The 22,524-nt window shown below is 42.4% G+C and overlaps 1 protein-coding gene across 9 annotated transcripts in view; it reads right to left on the bottom strand.

Moving 5' to 3' along the window:
* The window catches only part of Esrrg (estrogen related receptor gamma), a 628,608-nt gene that overhangs the window by 166,260 nt on the left and 439,824 nt on the right, over positions 1 to 22,524 (bottom strand). For all 9 annotated transcript variants that reach the window (XM_031338245.1, XM_031338211.1, XM_031338220.1 and 6 more), the window contains one exon: positions 15,271 to 15,686. In XM_031338245.1, coding sequence (XP_031194105.1) covers positions 15,271 to 15,673 — 403 coding nt within the window. In that variant the 5' untranslated portion in view covers positions 15,674 to 15,686. The remainder of the gene's footprint in view (positions 1 to 15,270; positions 15,687 to 22,524) is intronic.

Genomic DNA, 22,524 nt, shown 5'->3' with positions numbered 1-22,524 from the left:
AAAAAAAAAAAAAAAAAAAAAAAGGTGAAAGAAGGAAAGAGAAAGTGTATGTTTAGAAAGAAAAGAAACAATATGCTCTCCCTCATGTGATTCTTAGCCTATGATGTCTACATGTATGTGTGTATATATGTATGTATATATATTTTTTAAATGTACATGTGGGTATAACATTGATAAAAGAAAACACAAAAGGGTAAAAGATAAGATACACACTACTGTTACATACATACAATTGTATGTTACATACAGTTACTGTTACATACTGTAATTCCGGGTATTACAAGTTCTTTTCAAAGAGATGCTACACTCCAGTTATTGGAGCCCTATGACATTGCAATCGCAGAGGGAAGGGTACCCCTTATTCATCCCCTTTACAAGGTATCTTGACATCTGCCTCAGTGATTTCTAAAGGTACCCTTGAATATTCAGGTGCCAACACAGAGGGCCGTCGCCACCAACACTGACGGCCCAGTTAGCCTTGGATGCCATGCGTACATAGGAAGACCCTCTGCACTGATGGGAGTGCTAAGCCCGGAGACTAGGTTACACACCTGGAATCACAAAGCTCACAAGTGCCTGAGGCAGGTTTTGAACCCAGAAAGATTTGCTCCAAAGCCTGCACTCTTAAGTACAAGGCAGTTCTGCTTAACTCTAATCTTTTAAAAGTCCTTACTGACTGTCATTCAACTTAGAAATGCAGCACGCCCACCCTGTTCTATGAGAAGCTTCTGTGTGTAGCTCTTGTTATTGCTACAGTTGTTGGACAGAAGGGACATTTTGAAGCCTGACACAGGAGCCTAGGAATGAGAGGGTGAGGGTGGACTTGGCATTGTCTTTTGCTCTTGTCAGCCTTGTGGGACCAGGGCAGCTGTGGGGTAGGATTGAGTTGCTTTTAGAGAGAGGAATCTCTCAACACCTCAGGAAGAAATCCTTCATCTGGTCTCGTTGCCCCCATGGTCTGTGGCCAGTTTAATTCCACAGAAACCAAACAGAGCAGGTCGCCAAAGCAACGGCTGTCGGGGCGTACACAGAGCAGCATGAAGATCCCAGAATAATGCTATTGTTCAGGGAGGGAAAGAGATGACTCCGCGGTTACCAGGGCTCGCTCTAAAATACATCTAAAAGGACACAAGGAATGTCTAACAAAAATGTGTCTGGCGCAGATACATGCGGAGACTGAGGTAGGAGGATCTTGAGTTTGAGGCTAGCCTCAGCTACACTGTAATATCTTGCCTCAAAGGACAAAATGAAACAAAACCCAGGGCCTTACACTAGTTAGGCAAGTATTCTCCCAGTGATCCACCGCTAGCCCTCACACCTTGGTTTTTAAGTTTCTATGATGGTAAGGATGAACTCACAGAAATCCTTATAGAAGGGTCACCACTGCCACAGGAAACATCATATCTGAGCTGACTGTAATCCAGGTTTTCTGTGTTCCATACCCAACGTCATCTTTTCTCTTCCTGCGAACTGTAACCAAGTGTATATATCCAGCTTCTAAAACATACACGTTTAAAAGATGGGCCAGGTAAACAGGCCAATGATAAAGAGCTTGTTGTACAAGTACTAGGAACTAAACCCACATCCCCTTATACCCAGGTATGGAGGCGCCTTGCTGTGATCCCAGTGTACAGAGATGCACACAGGAGGGTCGAGTCAATCAGCAAAATCCAAGTTCAGTAATAGAAGTGGTAAAGATACCAGATGTGGCCATCTTGCCTACAGAAATGCATATGGGCATGTGCTCTCAGGTGCCCTCTGGCCTTCCTCAAATGGAAACAAAGTGAATAGGGCTGGCACGTAGAGCGCGCATCAGAACACAATGTGGGATATGTTCAGATTCACTGGGAAGGGATGTTCAGAATTTAAGCTCTGGTGTGTGTGCATGTGTGTGAGGGTTTGTGTGTAAGTGTATGAGTGCACTGCGTATATTTGTGTGAGTGTGAATGAACACACCTGGACACAAATTTGGTGGTCAGCCTGGGTCTAGCCAAGCCAGGTGTGGAAATAAGGGGCCTCAGACAGAAAACCCAGTGGGCAACACAGCTGGGTTGAGCTCTCAGCTTTAAACTTGAGGGATTTCTGGGAATGAATGATAAAGGCAGTAGGTAGTTTTAAGCCTTAAGCCTGACCATCTCCTTTCTAAACCTTCGTATTATCTAATCATGGCTTTTGTACTATTCTTAATTCCAGACTTTCATTTTATTTTAACAACTTAATGGGGAAAAAAAATTGCTCACCGACTACAATCTCTCAAGAAAAATACAGTTTAAAATTACCCAGTGCTTTAAAGACCTTTAAAATGTACAAGTCAGAGCCAGGACTGGGGGTCTGGTTTTTTTTTTTCTGAGGGCCACTTGCTCCCAACACTTCAGTTTCTGCAGCTAGAGAAGTATATAGTGATGGCATCACGACTGCCCTGGGATGGCAAAGAAGATTATGAGAAGCATTCAAACAACATGAGCTCATGGTTCAGTATCGACAACAGTGGACCCGTGGCTCTAGTTAAGAGCACATTCTAGTCTTGCAGAACCTGACCTGAGGTTAAGTTCCTGGCAACCATGTCAGATGGCTCATCATCACCTGTAACTTCTTTTATTATAGTATTACTATTACAAATCAGTGAACACACTATCAACAACTAGTATAAAAGCATTGTACTGAACTTAGAAAACTGACCAAAACTATGAAGACTGCCTGTTTATGTGATTACCTGTGAGTAAATCCAAAGAGGTAAAAGACAACAACAACAACAAAAATAACCTAACTTTAGATCTGGGCACATGGGAAAGCCATAAAATAATATTTAAACAATAGCACCAAAGTCATTAGAAAAGCCAATAAAACAAAATAAAATAAAACAAGAAATGACAAGTACTCGAGAGGATGTGGGGGCAGGAGGGGTTACAGTGGCGTGGAAAACAGTAAAGATACTTCTCAAAAAGCACAAAAAATTAGTGATAGCTGAGCCAGCCATCCCAGTCCTTGGCATCTACTCAAACAGATTAAAAATACAAGAGTGAGGGGCTTGGGGTGCAATTAGGGATCAAGCCAGAGTCTTGCATGTGTCAGGCAGGTGTGCTATGACTGATCTACATCCTCGTCTCAGCACAAGATCTGGTTAACTTGGCCAGGGTGACCTGGGAGGAGCTATGTAGCCAGGTAGGCATCGAATATTTGGATCCTCTCGTCCCAGCCTTCAGATCAGAACACGGCATTTGCAAGCCCAACTGCATACTCATTATTTACGTAGCCAGAAAGTGGATACATCTTAGATGTCCATCAAGAGATGAATGGATTTTTTTAGAGCCTCATATATACAAGGAATTGTTATTCAGTTTTCAAAAAGACATTCTGGAATACACCACAACATGCCATGGATGGACTTTGAGGATTTTAGAATAAGTGACAGCCACAGAAAAAAGATAAACACTGTGGCTTAGAATTTAATCAAGGATAGAACAACACTTGCCTACCATCTGCAAGGCCCTGTGTTCCATCCCTAGCACCAAAAGAATAATATTGCCTGGTCCTCCTGGCTATTGGTTATGTGATGGTTCTGTGACTGCAGTTGCCCAGGGCTGGTGGCAGGAAGACAAAGAGAGTTGTGTCAAGGGAGAGTGCCAGGATCACAGCTGGACCTCTAATGATCTGCTCCTTGGCGACATGAACACAGTTGACACCATCACTTTGTACATTTAAAGTGGCTAAGGTTCCAAACTTAAGGCTTTTGTGGCCATAACTAAAACCAAGCTTCAATATCATATCTACTGATAACAATCGTAGAGATTGAGGGTGGACTCCATGGAAAACCATGAGTATCCAAGGGCCCAGATTTAATCTCCAGTATCAAGCAAACAAATGGACCTGGATATAAACTCCAAATTCTTTGCCAGAATCCTTCACCAAAATTTTGCCTTTAGGTGAAATTTCTAGAATGTTTGAGTGGACACCGGTGACCAGAACTTTTGGTATCCCATAATAATGATTGAAAATTGATTAATTCAGTTCACAAGAAAGTGACTAATAACCTCTAAGTCCTAAAAAGCTATTTAGGTTTATTAAGTAATAAATCAGAAAGCGTTTCCATGACTCTAGGCTTCACCAAGAGAGAAGAAAAACCCTTCCTATGCCTCAAAATGTGTCCACTTCCCATTGATTGATTGATTGATTGATTGATTGGACAATTGATTGACTGACAGATTGATTGATCTATTGACTGACTATGCTTGGGATAAAACTAAAGACCCCACATTTAGGAGGCGAGGACTCCACCACTGAGCCACGCCCTCAGCCCTGGACTGTGAATTTTAACAAAGTATGTTTACTTTCTTCTGGGTCTCCAGACTCAACTTAACCCAAATCTTCTCATTCATTGATCACCACCAGAAAGTCACCCTGACCAGCAAAGTACCTGACAGCCCTACTCTCGTGAATTCTTTCTCTTCCCTTCGGGTGGACACTCTAATATGCTCCAACTCCACTTCTCTATAGCTAAGTTTGGCTTTGTGGAAGAAAGGGAATTGTTTCATTATATAAAAGCAAGCATCTTTAAGCTACAGGGCATCAAGTTTTAGACTCAAGCAGTTAACGTGTGCTGAAGCTTTTTCTAAGAAGGCCTAATTAGTTATGACTAGTCCGGCATGGTCTAGCGGGAACAGAGATAGCACTACAAGTTCAAAGCTACTCAGCGAATCTCTGCCTTAAAAACAAAACCAAACAAACCAAAAACTTCTGGAAATATTGTGCCTATACACTTCTTAGGAGGCTACGAGTTGAGGCAGGGGGATTTCGGCAAGTTCAAAATAAGGCTCGGTGTGAAATTTTGCCTCAGAGAAACCAATGATAATACATTTTTTAAAAGACTTGTTTTCTAATCAAGGGATGACAAGAAGCGCTCTCTCCCCTTGTCAACAAAGGTGCTGGTTCCTTTGTTTGAGTTTATCATGTAATCAAAGAATCGCATCCAGCCTCATCAGTCGACAGATAACGCTGATTACAGTGTCAGGTGCTGGGGAAAAGTCCACCGAACTTCAGGCGAAATATCACATCACCTCACTCCCTGAGAAAGCCCGGTACCAGGGCGAAAATTCTGCTTAGCCAACTGGCCAGGATTGAAGTGAGCCACGAAGTCCCAGAGACTTGGAGGGACAGACTCAAACCTCCTCCAGGAGTCAGGCAGTGCCCCACTCGGCAGAAGTGGCAGAGCTCTGGGAGGACATCTTTAGCCCAAGAGAGGCAGAGTGACAGCTTTCTTCCAGTGAGAGTGTCTCAGAGGCAGGGTGTGTAAGAAGGCAGGGTTAGGGGAGGAAACCCCAGTGCTGCCAGCTCCAGTCCCAGAACTTGGTCACAGTTTCTAATCAGAGATTTGGCTAAAGAGAGTTCACAAGAATGAATGGGAGAGCTGTGAAGGCACATCTGTACATATTTAAAAAAAAAAAAAAAAAAAAAGGCTGAGCCAGGGGCCAGAGGGACAGCCAGCTCAGAGGCTAAGACCATGTGCTGCTTTTACTGAGGACCTGGGTTTGATTCCCAGAGCCCATATGCATATGTAAAGATAATTTATTACTAGTGACAGCTTTATTTTTTTTTCTAGGTTCTGTAACATAGGCCCTGTTTCAAGGGCACTAATAGAGAGAGTGCTTCCATTTACCTATATTAGAGTCTCATTTACAATACAAAGTCCGCAGCGTGCTTTTAGGGATGACTAAAAGCCATATTATTATTATTTATTTTTTTAACTTATGGCTATTGCGCCTGTGTTGTTGCGATTACAGTACGGTATTTTTGTTTTGGAGACAAAGTCTGACATATCCCAGGCTGGCCTGATAATCACTGCATGGGTGAGGAATTTCTGATCCTCCTGCCTCCACCTTCAGCGTGCTAGGGTTCCATGCATGTGCCACGATGCCTAGATTCTTTGTGGTGCTGGGGATGAGGCCTAGAAGTTCATGAATGCCAACTCAGTCATATCCAAAGCCCCTTGTGGAACGTCTCGTTTTATTGCTGGGGATGAGAGGCGCGACTGAGTGTATTACAGGGAAGTGCTCTATCACTGGACTATATACATCCTTACCCTAAGATAACCCAAAAATAAAATAATAATAATACACGTGGTATCACATCCTATCTTCTCATTTCTCCCTAAACACTCTGAAGTGACATGGTGGTGGAACAAGAGCCTGGATACATTGCAGAGAGATTACTCAGAAGGTTAATTCTGCTTGCATAATTTGACGGTGTGTATCCAGCCAGGCATTAACCGGGGTGCTAGGCGTTTCATGTCAGCTGAGAGTCTAGCTCATCTTACATTTGCCTCCAAAGGGTACAGGCCCTTGGGTTCAGTCACCGATACCACAGAATGAAGTAAATGTCTCACTGGTGATTTTTTAGAATTTCTTCTCTGAATCCCTCATACCCCACACAACAGAGTTCTTATCAACTGATTCCCAACTAGAACAGACACTCTGAAAACTAGGCATCAAAATAAATGCACACATTCAAGTGGCTTTCAAACATGCAGTGTGTATGCCGTGTTCCTAAAATACATACAGACAATACTAGATGTTCTTACTTCTGAAGTGGGAGTTTCCATCGTAAAACCAGAGAGGTAAAAATGCAGTAAGGGATCTTTGAGTTTTCATCTGCCAGCCCTAGATCAAGCTGACCATATATGAGGCATAGTGTTGTTGTAATGTTTATACTCAGGAGGCCGAGGCATGAGCACTGAGAGTTTGAGGCCAGCCAGAGCTACACAGTGAGAAGATTGTAACCTAATCTCTGAGAATCAGAACTCTGGCTTTACATAATCCAAAAAGCCGACATTTTAAATCAAGCATTAATTACTTTATCTTAATTTGCAATGACTCTGTTTTATGCTTCACTAGCTACTACTCATACATATGCTTACATATAACCAAACTCATATATGTGTAGATATACCATCACACATATGTGTACATCTAGCCACAGGTATATACATGTATATATTTACACAAACAGAAATGAGAACACATACATGTATATATATATATACATATATATATATATACATATATGTACCTGTACATATACACACAGAAATATATGTGAATATATACATATGTATGTATGCACAGACATGTACCTATATGTGCATGCATTTATTTATGTCTATATATATACATATAAACATATGTGCACATGTATTTATACATACACATCCAAACATACACATGTATGTATACACATATACATATGTACACACACACTTGTGTCATAATGCTCATAGGTGAATAGTCCATACAGGGCTAAACCAGAGGAGATACTAAAACACGTAAACAGAGGAGATACTAAAAGATTCTGATTCTTGAAAGAGTAAAAATGCTCACAAATCTGGTATGACAATTTCAAAAACCATCAACATTGTGATTGTAACCTCTCTTTAAGTCGATTAGGAAATTCTGCAGTATGAACCTTACTGCATAATGCAGCCCAGCTACACCGTTGCCAGCAGGGGAGTTTGGGTCTAGATAGAACGTAGCCCAGCTATGGCCAGGAAGTCCAATGGAGCCTTGCCCTTGTGCTCTTATGATCCAGCCTTGAAGTCCTCTTACTTTTTTAAAACAGCTTAACACGTAAAACAAAGCAGTCAATGCAGGACAGAGAAGATGCCCTGCCCACACCCTCACAGGAAGCTCACACTCTGAGCAGTCAAACTTCTACTCTCTGGTCCTTTTCTGGCAGAAGTCCGCTGACCAATGCCCTTCAACAGCCCAAGTAATGGAACAGCTTCCCCGAGAGTCTGAGCAAACCTTGGGAAAGGATCTGTACCTGCTGGCTCTCTAGGTTAAAGACGGGGAAGGGCGAACTTTCCGCCCCCATGGAAATTCCGCGACACTCTTTTTTTTTTTTTTTTTTTTTTTGGTTTTTCGAGACAGGGTTTCTCTCTGTAACCCCGGCTGTCCTGGTACTCACTATGTAGACCAAGCTGGCCTCGAACTAGGAAATCCGCCTGCCTCCGCCTCCCAAGTGCTAGGATTAAAGGCGTGCGCCACCACCGCCCGGCTCTTACTATGAAAATCAACACTGGACCCTCGAGGGATAAGGTAGGCGTGAGGTCACATGTGTAATTTAGAATTTGCAACATTAATGCAATTCAAAACAGATTAGCCAGAATTAGAGTCAACTGCAAGAAAAAGCGGAAAAGCCAATTAAACTTACCACAAAAACTAGTTCAAGTTCTAAGTTAAAGCAAATGAATTATAGACAGCAATTCTTTTGAAATATTACTTCTGCCTTCAATTCTGCCTCCAAGACGATTATCACACAGAGATTTATCAAGTCAATTCAGACACTCCTGTATTATTTTGGATTTTAATTGTAGAGCATAGCTGAGCTTTTAAGTTGACGTACTATAAAGTGCTGTAATTTTATTTTTTTCATGCACTATTTAAGTTAGGAGATAGTTCAACATATTCCTTTGGAATTCCATATTCATAGGATATATTCTCTCAGTATATGAGTTCTTATTTTCTCTACTGCTATAAGCAGTCTTGTTTAACTATACTTGTGCACAGTACTTAAAAAACAAAAACAAAAACAACAAAAATATACATTTCACATTTTGGCAAGACCTGCCTCCAGGATCATCACAATACCTGCTTCCACAAAGAGTCCCACAAAATAACTCACAGGGCAGAAGCAGTTGGTAGCACCAAGTGCAGCAGCTAGGTGTCCTTTCTCCTTAGTGCAAGCCCTTCAAGCCAGTCCATGTTTAGGGTGTAGGGTAGGACTCTATCAATGCACTTGGTACCCAATGCCGTGGACACTGGATAAGGTGACTCTCTAATGAGGAATCTGAGAAGGGGCCAAGGAGATGACACAGAAAAACTGCCAGACAACCTAGATCTTGAATACCTGTGACCCTCACTTTGCCTGGCGAGGTAGCACAAGCCCTGCCATATCTGAGTAGCCTCTCTGGGAAAGACATCTTTGGCGAGGGGGACTGGACCAAATACTATGGCTGGTGTGGTGATTTGAATAGGCTTGGTCCAGGGAGTGGCACGACTAGAAGGTGTGGCCTTTTGGAAGTAGGTGTGGCCTTGTTGGAGGAAGTATGGCACTGTGGGGGTGGGCTTTGAGACCCTTCTCCTAGCTGCCTGGAAGCCAGTCTTCTCCTCCCGCTTTGTATCTGCCTGGACACTCCCATGCTTCCCTGCCATGCTAGTAATGGCTAGAACTAAAAACCCCGTAAGTCGCCCCCAATTAAATGTTGGCCTTTATAGAGTTGCCTTGGTTCTGGTGTCTCTTCACAGCAATGAAACTCTAACTAAGACAGCTGGTGAGCACTAGTCATGAGGTGTGTTCGCAGTGACTGGGGCGGATGTTTGGAGGTAAGTTATTGGACTTAGAGGTGTTGAGCAAAGCTTTCAACACATGAATAGAGCAAGACGGTGGGGCAGAGATAGAAAGGAAAGTGGCTGGGATGTAGATTGCTGTTAGATGTATCTTCCACTGCTATGTTGGGACACAGACTCTCCAGGAGTTCCAGAAGGAAAACTGCAGAGCAGACCTCTCAGCCACTGAAAGTGTGTTTGGTCCAATAAGAAAATAGGACATTTCATTCAGCCATAAATCCTGACATATGACTTTAACATATTTACACAGATGAGATGTTTTTTCCTTTGGTTGCTAAAGGTCTGGTCAGAAGATTTTGACAAGTACTGGACCAGGCAGAGATTAAGTATCTTGGGGTTGAATATGCCTTAGGGTCTTTGGTCTATACAATTTCTGTTTCATTAAACTTCTTAAGCTGTTTGAAAATCTGGAAGTTCAAAGTACTGGCAGAGGCCTCAGTATTCAAATTAGAATCTGTCCCAACTGAATTTTCAACCCTTAAGCCCCACATTGATGCTGTGTGTGTGTGTGTGTGTGTGTGTGTGTGTGTGTGTGATTTTTTTGTTTTGTTTTGTTTTGCTTTTCCCACCACTAAGCTACTTAATTTTGAAGAGGCAAAAGGCAGGACCTTACGCATGCTAGGCAAGCATGCAGCCATGAGCTACTCTTAAGTGCTCTTCTCACAGATAGGATCCCACTACGTAGCCCAAGTTAGCCTTGAGCTCACCTCCTCTCATTTCAGCTTCCCCCAGGGACTGGGACTAAAAGCAGGCATCACCAGGCTCAATGGGAAACCCAAAGCTTAATGAAAGGTCTAAGATTCGGTTTCCTTTTGCTTAATTTTTCCTATGTTTTGTTTTATTTGTATGTTCATGAGTGTGCGTATGGTGTGTCTCTCTGTGTGTGTGCGCGCGTTGACAGGACATAAACCTACATTGCTAGGGCCTTACATGTGCTAGGGAAATCTTCTCCCTTTGGCACCTCAGCCCCAAATCCTATATGCTCAAACCTAAAATTTAGGTTTTGAAATGGCAGGGAGACTTTATCTCTAGTATTCCAATAAGCACTTGGGGTGGCTTTGTGTATAAAACCTATTCTCTTCATTCTAATATTGGAAATAAAAAAGCTTTAACAGCCCAGCATTAAATTAAGTAATAGAACACGTATTGACTTCTTTTCTACATGTTTTCCTTCCCCCTACCCTAACACCCCCAAAAAAAATTTCAGAGAAAATTGCTAGGCACAAGGAAAAACAACATCAACAAACATAAAATAGAATGAATAAGTCTGTTCCTATTTATACATGAATTACAACAGCCAAAAGTCGAATGAGGGGGTGGGGGAAGGAGCAATGGCCTCCCGCCTCCCAAATTACTAACAACAGAAGCACAGCAGCCTTTGCAATCCCAGCAGTTGTTAGGGCTACATTTGACCGAACTGACAAAGTCCATGCAAGTATTTTTCATGTATTTTCATGGTTGGGGTGTAGCCAAGTAGAGACCGCAGGCTTAGTATATATGTGGCCCTGGGTTGCATCCTTAGCTCCCCACAAACTAAGCAAAATGCCCTCAAAACCTAAGTCTTGAATCCTGCCCACTTCTCACCTTTCCATAGTTCCCTGGTAATAATTAATCAATAGCATATACCTTTGTACTGGGCACTCAGTGGAATCTGTAATTACCTTTCACAAGCAAAATTCCATAGTCGGCTTTGGAAAGAGCAGTGCTCAATAATGTTCCCAGAGCATGCCTTCTGCATGTTTAGTTCCAACTTTATGACTTATTCGAGCTCCTTTTTTTCCTTTTATCTTTTTCTTTAAGGTGGATTCTTACTACATAGACCAGGCCTGTTTCCCATTTATAGTCTCTTGCCTCAGCGTTCCCAAATGCTACAAGGCAGTATATAGCACCGTGCCCTTTGGGGTTTTTTTGTGGGGGTAGTTTGTTGGTTTGTTTGTTTTGGTCCAACTTTTTAAAATTAGGTTTTAACTTTATAATTGGTTTTATTTTCAGTTTTAGATTTGGGCTACATTTTATTCCATTAAAATAGGATGTGTTTTCTTGTCCATCCTCTGAAATCTCAGATTTATTACCCATCAGTCATCAAACTACATCCACCCAATAAGTCATTGTCGTAGGAGGCAAGACTCTTAAGAGGCACGGCACATAGATTAGCTTTTGGATACACATGTCCCTCAGGAAGTCACAGAGACCAGAACCAGACCCTGGTAGGGCAGAAGTCACACTTACATAATATCCTGGCCATCGGAGCTGTGAGACAGAAGTAGACAGGCCTGGTTCTCAGGGGGAGTTATGTAATCTCCGCTCCTTCCCTGAAGAGTTCACAGGGGGGGAGGGGAACAGTACTACCCGTCAATGATAATTTGCTTCCATGTTGCCCCGAGTCCACAGAGTCATACTCTGCCCCTCCCTCGTAAGAACACGGACATGCGGGACTGTAATGTGCCTGAGCTCTTTCAACATCTTTGGAGTTCAGTCACTTTCCACTGTTTGGCCACAAAAAGGTGGGTCTGTTCCAATCTTCCTTACAATTACCACCCTAATTATTACATTATACTTTCACAATTTAATCCCTTTATTTGCCTCACTGCCTTTTTGGGGCTAAGTGAGCGGCACAGTGTGAAGCCCGGGGAAGCGGCTAGCAGGGCGTCCTTACAGAGTGTGGCCCAGCTGCCAGCTCCAAGCACAGCCAGGTGGGCAAGACCAGAGTGCTAATCGGGACAGTGACATCTCTGTCTCCTGCTCAAAATCCTTGAAACTAACTCTCTCCAACGCGGAGGAAAATCCACCGTGGGCATCCATGCCGAGCATCATTCTGCGCCTTGCTCCTCTGAGCTCTGGGTTAACGGCCGGCATCCTAAAGGGCGATCACACCCAGAACACTGGTGGCTCTGTACCAGCAGCTGCTCGGTCAGCAACTCTTCTGTTGACGTGGGAGCAATAATCTGTAAACAACAACTACTAGTATCCTTTTCCTCTGACCCGTTCTGTCTCAACAAAGAGCACCGAAGAGTAGCCCAATCCTCAGTGCTGCTCTAAGACGCTGATGCCCTTAAAAGGTAAGGGACTCGTATAGGGAGGCTTCACCGAGACCCAGTAGGGTTTCCAAATAATGTGGAGAAGATGAAATTCTGGCCGGCACACTGACAGGATCATGAAGGCTCTGGAAATATTTGTTGGTAAACGGTACTGCTTTTCACCTTGAGAGTCTACACCCTCCATCAGCCTAGTTTGTACCTCGTCATGCATCCCGGAACATTTATCTTCACGTCAAGTCAAGAGCTATCCAAATTTAGCAAAAATTACTAGCAAATTTGAATCTTATAGACTCTGCAATCCTGAGATTATAGTAATGGTGGCCAATGGCTTCTAAAACAGATCAAAGGCCTGAGATGTATTTATCTTCAATTATTATTATTTTTTTTGCAATGGTCAGTCAATGGGATGAAGATGTATTTGGCTCGGGTGCCCTAAAGAATACCTGTGTGTGTTTGATTGCTGTCCCTGGTGGTGGTAAAAGAAATTGAATCCAGGGACTTGTCCATGCTAAGTCCTTGCTGGGTCACTGAGCCACACCCTCAACCTCTACATGTGACTTTGTATTTCATCTGTTCTTAAACATTGTCCCTAGTGTGGCACTAGGTATGGGTGTTTAGAAGATGATCCAAGGGTTGGAGGATTTTAATAAGGAAAAAATGAAGCATGGTCTTCTAACCCAGAAATGTAAAGATGCAGCTGTTAGTGGTGAATGAGTTCCTGAATGCTCTCCTTGGCTTTATTTCTCTTCAAACCACAAGAGTCTATGGGAATATCTGCTTCACTGTGTGACAGCTATGATGTCTTGAACAGTGTATGGTTTCTAAAAGTTGTCCCAGGGCTGAAAAATGTTTCAATCTTGAACAATATATGCTTTTTAAAAACTGTTCAACTGAGCCTAAAGTTTTAGACATGGTAAGCATGAGTCTAGAAAATGAGCCTTACACTCAGCCGCCATATTGTTGTGCTGTCTGTAAACCCTGTGCTCTCAGCCAGTAAAGACACTGCAAGAAAGATGACAGGGTATACACTAACAGGATAGCATGTTTTTTAGCATGGACTTAGTATGTATGAAGCTGGCTGCCATTCCCAGCACCCAGTGACAAACAGGACAAGAAGCAAGGGCTGGGAGTTACTCCACATGCAAAGAAGATACTCTAAAATTAAAATGTCAAAAGTATCAGTGCTTAGCAAGTACCTTAAAAACCAATGTTTTATGACCATTAAAGGTCTGAATAATCCGACTTTACTTATGTTCCACAAAGAGCCTCACAGATATGGTAAGATGCCATTGGTAAATCAACATCAATGTGATTCAGGATAGCATTCTCCAACCTCTGCACTTAGGGGTCTTTGCAAACCTTAGAGTTCCAGGCTCACACCAGAGACTCTCACTGGGTTAGCCTAGGAGGAGGCTGAGGGTTTGCATAGCTAACCCATTCCTTGGTGATGCTGACAGTTTTGACACAGCCATCACACTCTGAGAACCACTGGTACATTAACACAGCCCAGGGCACTGAGTCATCACCTCAGCTCTACATTAAGAATCACCCAAGAAGCTGCCAAAAATCCTTCTTCCCTGACCATACCCAAGACAAATTAATACAGATATTAGGGGCTCAGGCATTGGAAGAAATGTTTAAGAATATTGTTCCCAGGAAGTCCCAAATAATCAGAAAAGCTTGAGATGAATGGGTACGTGAGAAGTTAGACTCTGTGTATAAGACTGGCTGTTGAACATATGTAAATTAGGGGCTGGAGGTGTGGCCCAATGGGAGAGCACATACAGAAGACCTTGATTTAATCCCAGCATAGGCATATCATCTATGTATCTGTCTTCCTGCCTATATCTATCTATCTGTCTATCTGTCTGTCTGTGTATTTATCTATTTATCCCCCTTTCTCTCTCTCTCTTTCTGTCTCTCTCTCTCTCTCTCTTTCTGTCTCTCTCTCTCTCTCTCTTTCTGTCTCTCTCTCTCTCTCTCTCTCTCTCTCTCTGTGTGTGTGTGTGTGTGTGTGTGTGTGTAGCATGAACAGAATAATTGGTGTGCTTCAGACCCTTAATAAATGATTATTCTTTCCTCCCCTCATGCACTTCAAAAGTGAGTCACAAGGGATCAAAAAAGTGAAAACTAATTTTCTGCCCGAATATATATATACTCGATAGGTTCTGTATTAGTATATGACTAGTTTAAGGAAGCAGATATAAATTTCAGTCATTCATTGCTTTGCACAGGAAGTAATCAAGGTATTTCTGAATCTACAGATTTATTAAGGTTTGGTTATGTATCACTGATATTTATTTGGAAGTATGTTTTATACTTAAATGCAGCTTCCTAGGTGTAATTTTTGTATCAGTTTATTCATAAACATGGGAAACTTAGCCAGCTACAAGAAAGAGATGTCACTTTCATGATAAATATGACAAGAGTGGTATTTCTCAAACCACAACCCTTGGTCTAATGAACCAGAAATTCTGGAGCAAAAACATAGTAATCCACATGTTGGTGACATCACCTAGGGGTTTTAAAACATAAGCATAACATAGAGAAACATTGGTTTAAATTTTATCACTTCTTAAAATCTATGAGAAATGTATGAACAGTGTACCTACTGTGCACTGCTCAGCTGTTCTTCAGACCTACTATGCTCTCTGAAATGCCCTCATAATCTTTGCCTACAAAGAACTCCACAGTGAAACAGGAAGGGGCATGATGAACAGCTGGGGAGGGATCATTGCATACATCCTCCATATATTTGTGTTTTCTACGCATAATATGAAATAGGGCAATGAGTCCCAGAGAAAAGAAATAGAGTGGAGTGGGGTGGCACTCACCTTGAATCGTCCTCTTGAAGAATGCCTTGCAGGCTTCACATGATGCAACCCCATAGTGGTACCCAGAGGCGATGTCGCCACACACTAAGCACAGTCTCTTGGGCATGGAGTTGAGCATATATTCACACTTGGTCTGGGGATCCTCTACGATGGTGCTGGAGCAGTCGTCATACAGTTTCCGGACAGGCCCGCTGCCTCCCAGGATCGGAGCAGAGGGGTAGAGAGGTGGCGAGTCCAGTCCGTTCTGATGGCCATTCATGGTTGAACTGTAACTCCCACTGGCGTCGGAAGACCCACCAGGGCTGTGGTGGTTGACGCTGTCCGTCAGGGAGGCTGGGCTGGAGGGTTCCGTCTTGATGAAGGACGAACAGCTGGAATCAATGTGTCGATCTTTGTTTGACATTCTGCAGAGAAGCCTGAGAGTGAAGAGGAGACAAAGAGGGGGAGAGAGAAGGAGAGAGAGTGTCAAAGTGAGTCCCAATGATGAAGACACAAAGACATGGCTGAGAGGAAGGAGAGCAGCATATTGGTATGTTAAAGGCGTTGCTCTTTAAGAGCGCTTCGCTTCCTAAGGGCTGGGACTACCCATCATTCACTCTCCAGTCAATATCTCTTGTTCTACAAGAAGGTAATCAGCATGAGGGCACGACAGGTTACATCAAAGCTCCCAGACAGGCCATAAACAAAGGCTCCAAAGGGTCCAGTTGCTTTTAGTTTATCTTTCTCTTGAAGAACCACTGTCAGTGCTACCCTGGCTCTCCCAATTCTGAATTTATCAACAAAGCAGCGGTGATTTGCAAAGTCCCTGTCGTCCCTCAAGTTGCATTTATCTCTGCCCTGTCTTCCACTCCACATCATGACGCTGTGTTCATTTTATCATAAACAGAATCCAATTTTTCTTTTCCACCAAGCACAGATATTCTCAGGCTCCATAACAATGTCTTGTGAGCACCAGCTCACCAGTTTCACAAAACTTAATGGAAGACTGATAGCACGGATTACTGAATAATCTCTCTCTCTCTCTCTCTCTCTCTCTCTCTCTCTCTCTCTCTGTGTGTGTGTGTGTGTGTGTATGTGTGTGTATGAGAGAGACAGAGAGACAGAGAGAGGGAGAGAGAATTGTTGAAAGATGACTCTCAATAATTCCATCTAGACTGCACAGTACCTGTGAGTCAGGAAATCTGAGACATTCTGCGCTGTAGCATCGGAAAGAATCTCATCATTTTAGACAAATTAGATTTATGATGGGCCTCTCCTTGACTCCCCATTAAGAGCATAAAAACCCCATAACCTTATGAAAGGCTATGGGATGAGGTACCTAATCGAACAAGCTATTTCTCTAACCTAGAAGGACCACGTCACCCTCTCTCTCCATTGGCCCATCCATGGGTAGATGATTTCTATAAAGGTAATTAGATGCAAACATGTAATTGGTTCTCTTAGCTTTCTGCCTCACCAAGGTGTAAAGCCCCTCTTAGCCAAGCTTCTAAGAGCCCTAGATGCTACTATGAAGAGGTGACAGTTGAGAAAGGGACCTAGATAATTGCTTCCCAGTGGAAAGTTGATTTATGGGGATCCCACTGTGTGTGATGGCCATTCTCTAGAATTTGGGGGAGTAGTCACAGTATAACTGAATGGATGCAATTATCACTTTCACTATAAATCTAATGATATTTTATCACCGAACAAATTTCATGCTCTCCTCCATGTCTCCCTCCCCCCCATTGTTTTTATTCCTTTTAGATAAAGGGAGGATACTATGGAATTTCCTATCAGAAATATCTACCTAACCCTTCAAAGTGAGTAATTTCAAAAACAAAGCGCAAGGGCAGAACTTTACCTCTTCCTCAAGTATCTTTCCCTGTGGGCACTTCTCCGCTTCCTGAACCCCAGCCACATGACCATGTGTGGAGAGATGGAGAAAACCACCCAAAGACCTCCTTGCATTCACTTACCCAGTGCTACTGTCCCTTCCCCAAAAGCTAGGGAAAGAAAAAAACGATTGCCCTTGCCAGCCCTGGCTGCAGCATCCTCTCCTCCCTGCATCTGCTTGTCCCTGTCACTGCTAATGAGCACTGTAATTAATAGATCTTTCTCTTCATCCCCCTGCCTGCACTCCGGGCTAAGCATTCTCCTCAAGACAGTGTTTGAAAGAAAGCGGGTTGGCTTGACTGACGGCAGCCATGCAACCTGACTTCCTTTTAATTTTAAACTATTACATTGGCAGTTCACTTATTGGTTGACCGCTTGTCCGTACATTATGATCATGGGCTACCAGTTAGAAGTCATTGGCTACTAAACCATAGATGCCCTCTCTCCCCTTCTTTTCTCTCATAGCTTTGACAGTTAACTCCTCCACTGCCTGCTCCTACCACCCTGTACTTTCTTTTCTCTGGTATCCCTGTCCAGTCCCCCAGTGAGACACGGCTTTGAGCTTCCTGGTCACAAAACTTACCACCTTTCTCTACAAACTTCGTAATCACTCATCTCAATCTTTGTCCCCCATGGGCTTATTTTTCTCTCCCGTGCTTCTAAAATGTATAGATGACAACATTAAGGAACCGGGCCAGAAACTAACAGGGCAGCTATTTTGCTAAGTCACCATTGTGTACCTGTCAATGACACGTTGTTCAGAGCTATCTATGAAAAATGAGGAAACTTTAGCTGGCTGTCTCTTTCAAAAATCTCAGTCCATACTTTACAAGTGACCTGCATGCTAACAGGGAGTTGAGGGGTGTGGCTGCCAAGGAAGCCCCTGGAATGGAGACAGCATCCTCCTCATGGCATCTGGTGACTCCCGTCACAACTGAAAGCAAACAGACTAGATTTGAGCTGTAGGTTGCATGTGGTCCTTTCCCAGCATAAACTGCACCCTTAATTAATAACTCTTGCCCATTGGAAATACGAATAAGATTGTTCATTAATCAGCTGTTCTGAAGTATAATGAAGATTATATAGCCAGGAATTGGAAAAAGTGGTATCTGAACTCATGTCTCATTCCAAGCTTTGGAGAAAAAAAATATAGAGCGGCCAAGAGAGCTTTCAATAATACCTGTTACCGTCTATAACAAGACTGAGGGCTAGAGAGATGGCGCAGTTGTTAGGGGCATGGACAACTCTTGCAGGAGTATATAAGTTTGGATCTTAGAACTCTTAGCTCATGGCTGCCTGTGACTCTGGCTCCAAGGGATCCTATAGACTTTCTGGCCTCTACAAACACTACACTCATGTGCATACAACCTCCTGCCATCTATACACAATTACTTATTTTTAGTTTAAAAGTCTTTAAAACATATGTGCCTGGGCCTGAGGGCACATGCTTGTAACCCTATGTGCTAGCAAGATTGAGAAGAGGAGACCCCAAATTTAAGACTTGTCTCACCTACAAACGGTGAGTTTAAGGCCAGCATATACAATTTAGATGCTGTCTCAAGACAGAAAATACAAGGCCTGGAGAGACACTGCTACCTGAATTTAATCCCAGAATTCACATTAAAGGGGAACAAAAACCTCAAGAACAAAACTGCTGGGCATTGGTGGCATGCATTTGTAATCCTAAGATGGAGGAAAGAAAAACAGGGATGCCTGGGCCTCAATAGCCAGGAGCCTAGCCCGCCTGCCACAGCCCAAGCCAGTGAGAGACTCTGTCTCAGAAGTTTGTATAGAGAGACAGATGATAGATAGATAGATAGATAGATAGATAGATAGACAGACAGATACACACATACAAATAGATAAATACATGATAGATGATACATACATAGATAAGATAGATAAACAGATAGATGATAGATAGATAAATACATACATACATACAAATAGATAAATAGATAGATACATACATATGATAGATAAATAGATAGATGATACTTACATAGATATGATAGATAAATAGATGATAGATAGATAGACAGATACATACATACATACAAATAGATAATAGATGATACATACATACATATGATAGGTAAATAGATAGATAGATAGATAGATAGATAGATAGATAGATAGATAGATAGATAGATAGATAGATAACAGGAGGACAAGAAAGTGAAGAAAAAAAGGAAAATGGAAAAGAGTGGACAGCACCTAAGAGTGACCAAGCAAGGTTGTCTTTTGATCTCAACACACAGGATCACACACACAGGCACCTGTACATACATGAACACACACACACACACACACACACACACAAATGCTCTCTCACATACAAATATACAAAACACACAAACACACAAAAGGCTGAGGGTGTAGCTCAGGAGTACTTGCATGAGGCCACGAGTTCAACCCCAGTACAGCTAAAAGCATAAATAAAACTCGCTAAGGCAGCAGCAGTCCAGAGGGCACGCAGAGACCATCAGCTTTGGCTTCCCAGATAGCTCCTCTCCTGGTCACCCATGAACAGAAAAGGGACGGAACGCCCCCACCCTGGCTCCGATCCACCCTGTTGAGTGACACCCAAAGAGAATCCACCAAAGAGCACAGTTGTCTCCTAACCACTGCTGAGCTCATTACACGGAACACTTCCTAGACACCAGTACGTTATAACCTAAAATCGCAGCCACCTCTTAATTCTCCAGCTCTCGGCCTCTGAAACTCTACAGCTCCATTATTCAAGCCTGAAATATTCACAACTATCTATAAATTCAATTGTCAGCTGGTGGGTTTTATTCTAGACTTCACTTCAATCTAAAATTAGAGGCACTAAAATTCACATTAACTCTAAGAGGAATGTACTGAATAAGACTTTATTTCAAAAGAACACCTTTTTGTCAGAAAGAGCCGTTTTCAAGATGATGGCTTTATCTGTAGCCAAAGTGAATAAGCCCAATGTCTCACATTGTGCTGTCAATGCAGAAATTTCAGGTCACATTGGATTAATAAAAAAAAAAGGTCTAAATTTAGTAAAGAATTATGAATAGAAATAACATGTGTCAAAATGTGTAGGAAATATTTATTTTAAAGCCTCAGTGGGGTTTACAGTTATTTTATTATTTTAGGTGAGAAGACTGGAGAAGGAAGGGCGAGGAACAGCTTTCAGAAACCCTGAGAACAGACTAGAGGGGAAATATCAAGAATAACACTGAGGGGCCTGGGGAGATGGCTCAGGGGTAGAGGGCTAGCCTAGTGTCCTGGATTTGATCCTCAGAACTGATTTTTTTTAAATGAAAATGACATTTTTATATAAGGAACAAAGTTTGAGGAATTTAATTATGCAATAATTTATTTATTTATAAATAAGTTATGTATATTCAATAATTTAATTATTTAATATAGGACTTTAAAAACCATTGTCAATATGGATTAAGACACACTCTTTGATATTAGAATACTTCTCAGCCTTGCCTAGGTAGGGCTCTGCAGGTTATTATTACATATTTTATATAACTAGAGCATAGTATATTCATAATTATTTGTAACATTAGTTAGATTATATAAATGATTGCAGAAATGATTTGGGGTTAGGTATTAAAGATTAGGAAACCAGACTGCTTAGTAAATGCACTGTTTCATTAACAATGGCACACATTTGTGCACAGAGGGAGAGAGACAGTGGGAAAAGAAAAGAACCAATTAGACTTGCTGCTGCAGGGGAAACAACAGGACAATTTTCGAGTTAATACTCAATTTATATTATAATCATCAAGATAATTGTACCCAGATCCAGGTAACATATAAGCTTGAATGAGGGGCGGAAGTTTGAGTTTCCACACATTCATGTCCCCATGCAGGGTAGTCTATGTTTCAAAGGAAGGACCCAAGCTTGGAAGACAATTGTGTTTGTTAAATGATGATACACAATTTTTTCAGTAGTATTAATTAGTTTTATCCAACTCCTCAAATTTTCAGTTCTTTTCTAAAGATCTGTTACATTGTATATGTCTGAGGGTTTTACATACATGCAGTATGTGTTCCATGCGCAGGCTCGGTGCCTGCAGAGACCAGGAGCATGTGCTGGGTCCCCTGGGACTGGAGTTACAGACAGTTGTAAGCCAATGTGTGGGTGCTGAGACCCGAACCCAGGTCCTCTGAAAGAGTGTGCTTAATTGCTGAGCCATCTCGCCAGCCCTCAACCATGAATTTTTAATTTATTACGTGTGTGTGTGTGTGTCTGTGTGTGTGTGTTTGCGCACGCGTGCACATGCGTGTAATGGCATGTGTGGAAAGTCTGGGACAGTTTGCCTTTTCTTTTCATACAGCGCAGGTTCCAGAGAGAAAATTCAGGTCATTGAGGTTTATGCTGCAAATACCTTTACACCATGGTCCACCTCCCTAGCCCCACACATGAGTCCCTAATATCTCTATTTCTTGTTTTGCTATGTGTGTTTGTTTTTTGTCTGTTCGTAATCAGGGCCTTGTGCTTTAGCCCAGGCTGGCCCGGGACTGTGATCTGCTGAGATCTCAGTATCCTTAGTGTTGAGAGAACAGAAAAACAGCTATACTTTATTTACCAAGATAGTTTTGCACGAAATTCGATTATATTTCCTACTCATGAAAGACAAAATAAAATAAAGTAAAAAAAAAAAAAAACAAAAAACAAAAAACAAATCTAAAAAGGTTCATAAGCCTGTCATCTCTGCTGTTGAGAGCTGGAGAACACGAGTTGGAAGCTATCCTGGGCTATGTTTCTAAGATGTTTACTCAAGAAAAGGAAAACCAAACAAAATACTATTACTACTACTAATAATAATAAGGTTTGTGCTTCTCATAGGAAACGTGTAGTTGTCTCCCTGCCTCACCTTGATCATCGCAGGCAGGCCAGGTGTGAACTTGCCTTATCTATATAGCAGGGACAGATTCACAGGCTACGTGCAAGTTCCCCGAAGACCCCGCCACTCTGCTTCTTTTGGGATTACCCTAGAGGTTCTGAATAGGTACCTGTCATTGTTACAATTCAAAAGGTTTTAAATCACCTCTCCTACGTGTGGGCATGAGAACACAGACAGCAGCAGCAGGGCCCATTGCTGGAGTTCACCAATGAGTCATGGGAAGGAATCACTATTCCAGAAAGGAGGGCAGCATGGCTGTCGTGGGATCACCACCTATCTTACCAACACGTTAGCGAGGGGTCTGGTCGGTTTTCTACCTTCTGAACTCATCAGAGGAAATATTCAAGTACGTTTATTTAAGAGAAGGACCAAGCTCTCTTGGTAGCCTATAGTTATTTTTTTATTAATGCCTTTAGAAGAAGGTCCCGGTCTAAAGCCTCATCCCCCCCACCCCCCGACCCTCTCCCAATGACAGGCTGTCTAG

Source organism: Mastomys coucha, unplaced genomic scaffold (genome assembly GCF_008632895.1).
Source record: "Mastomys coucha isolate ucsf_1 unplaced genomic scaffold, UCSF_Mcou_1 pScaffold1, whole genome shotgun sequence".
Classification (NCBI taxonomy): domain Eukaryota; kingdom Metazoa; phylum Chordata; class Mammalia; order Rodentia; family Muridae; genus Mastomys; species Mastomys coucha.
This window is presented reverse-complemented; position numbering and strand designations above follow the sequence as displayed.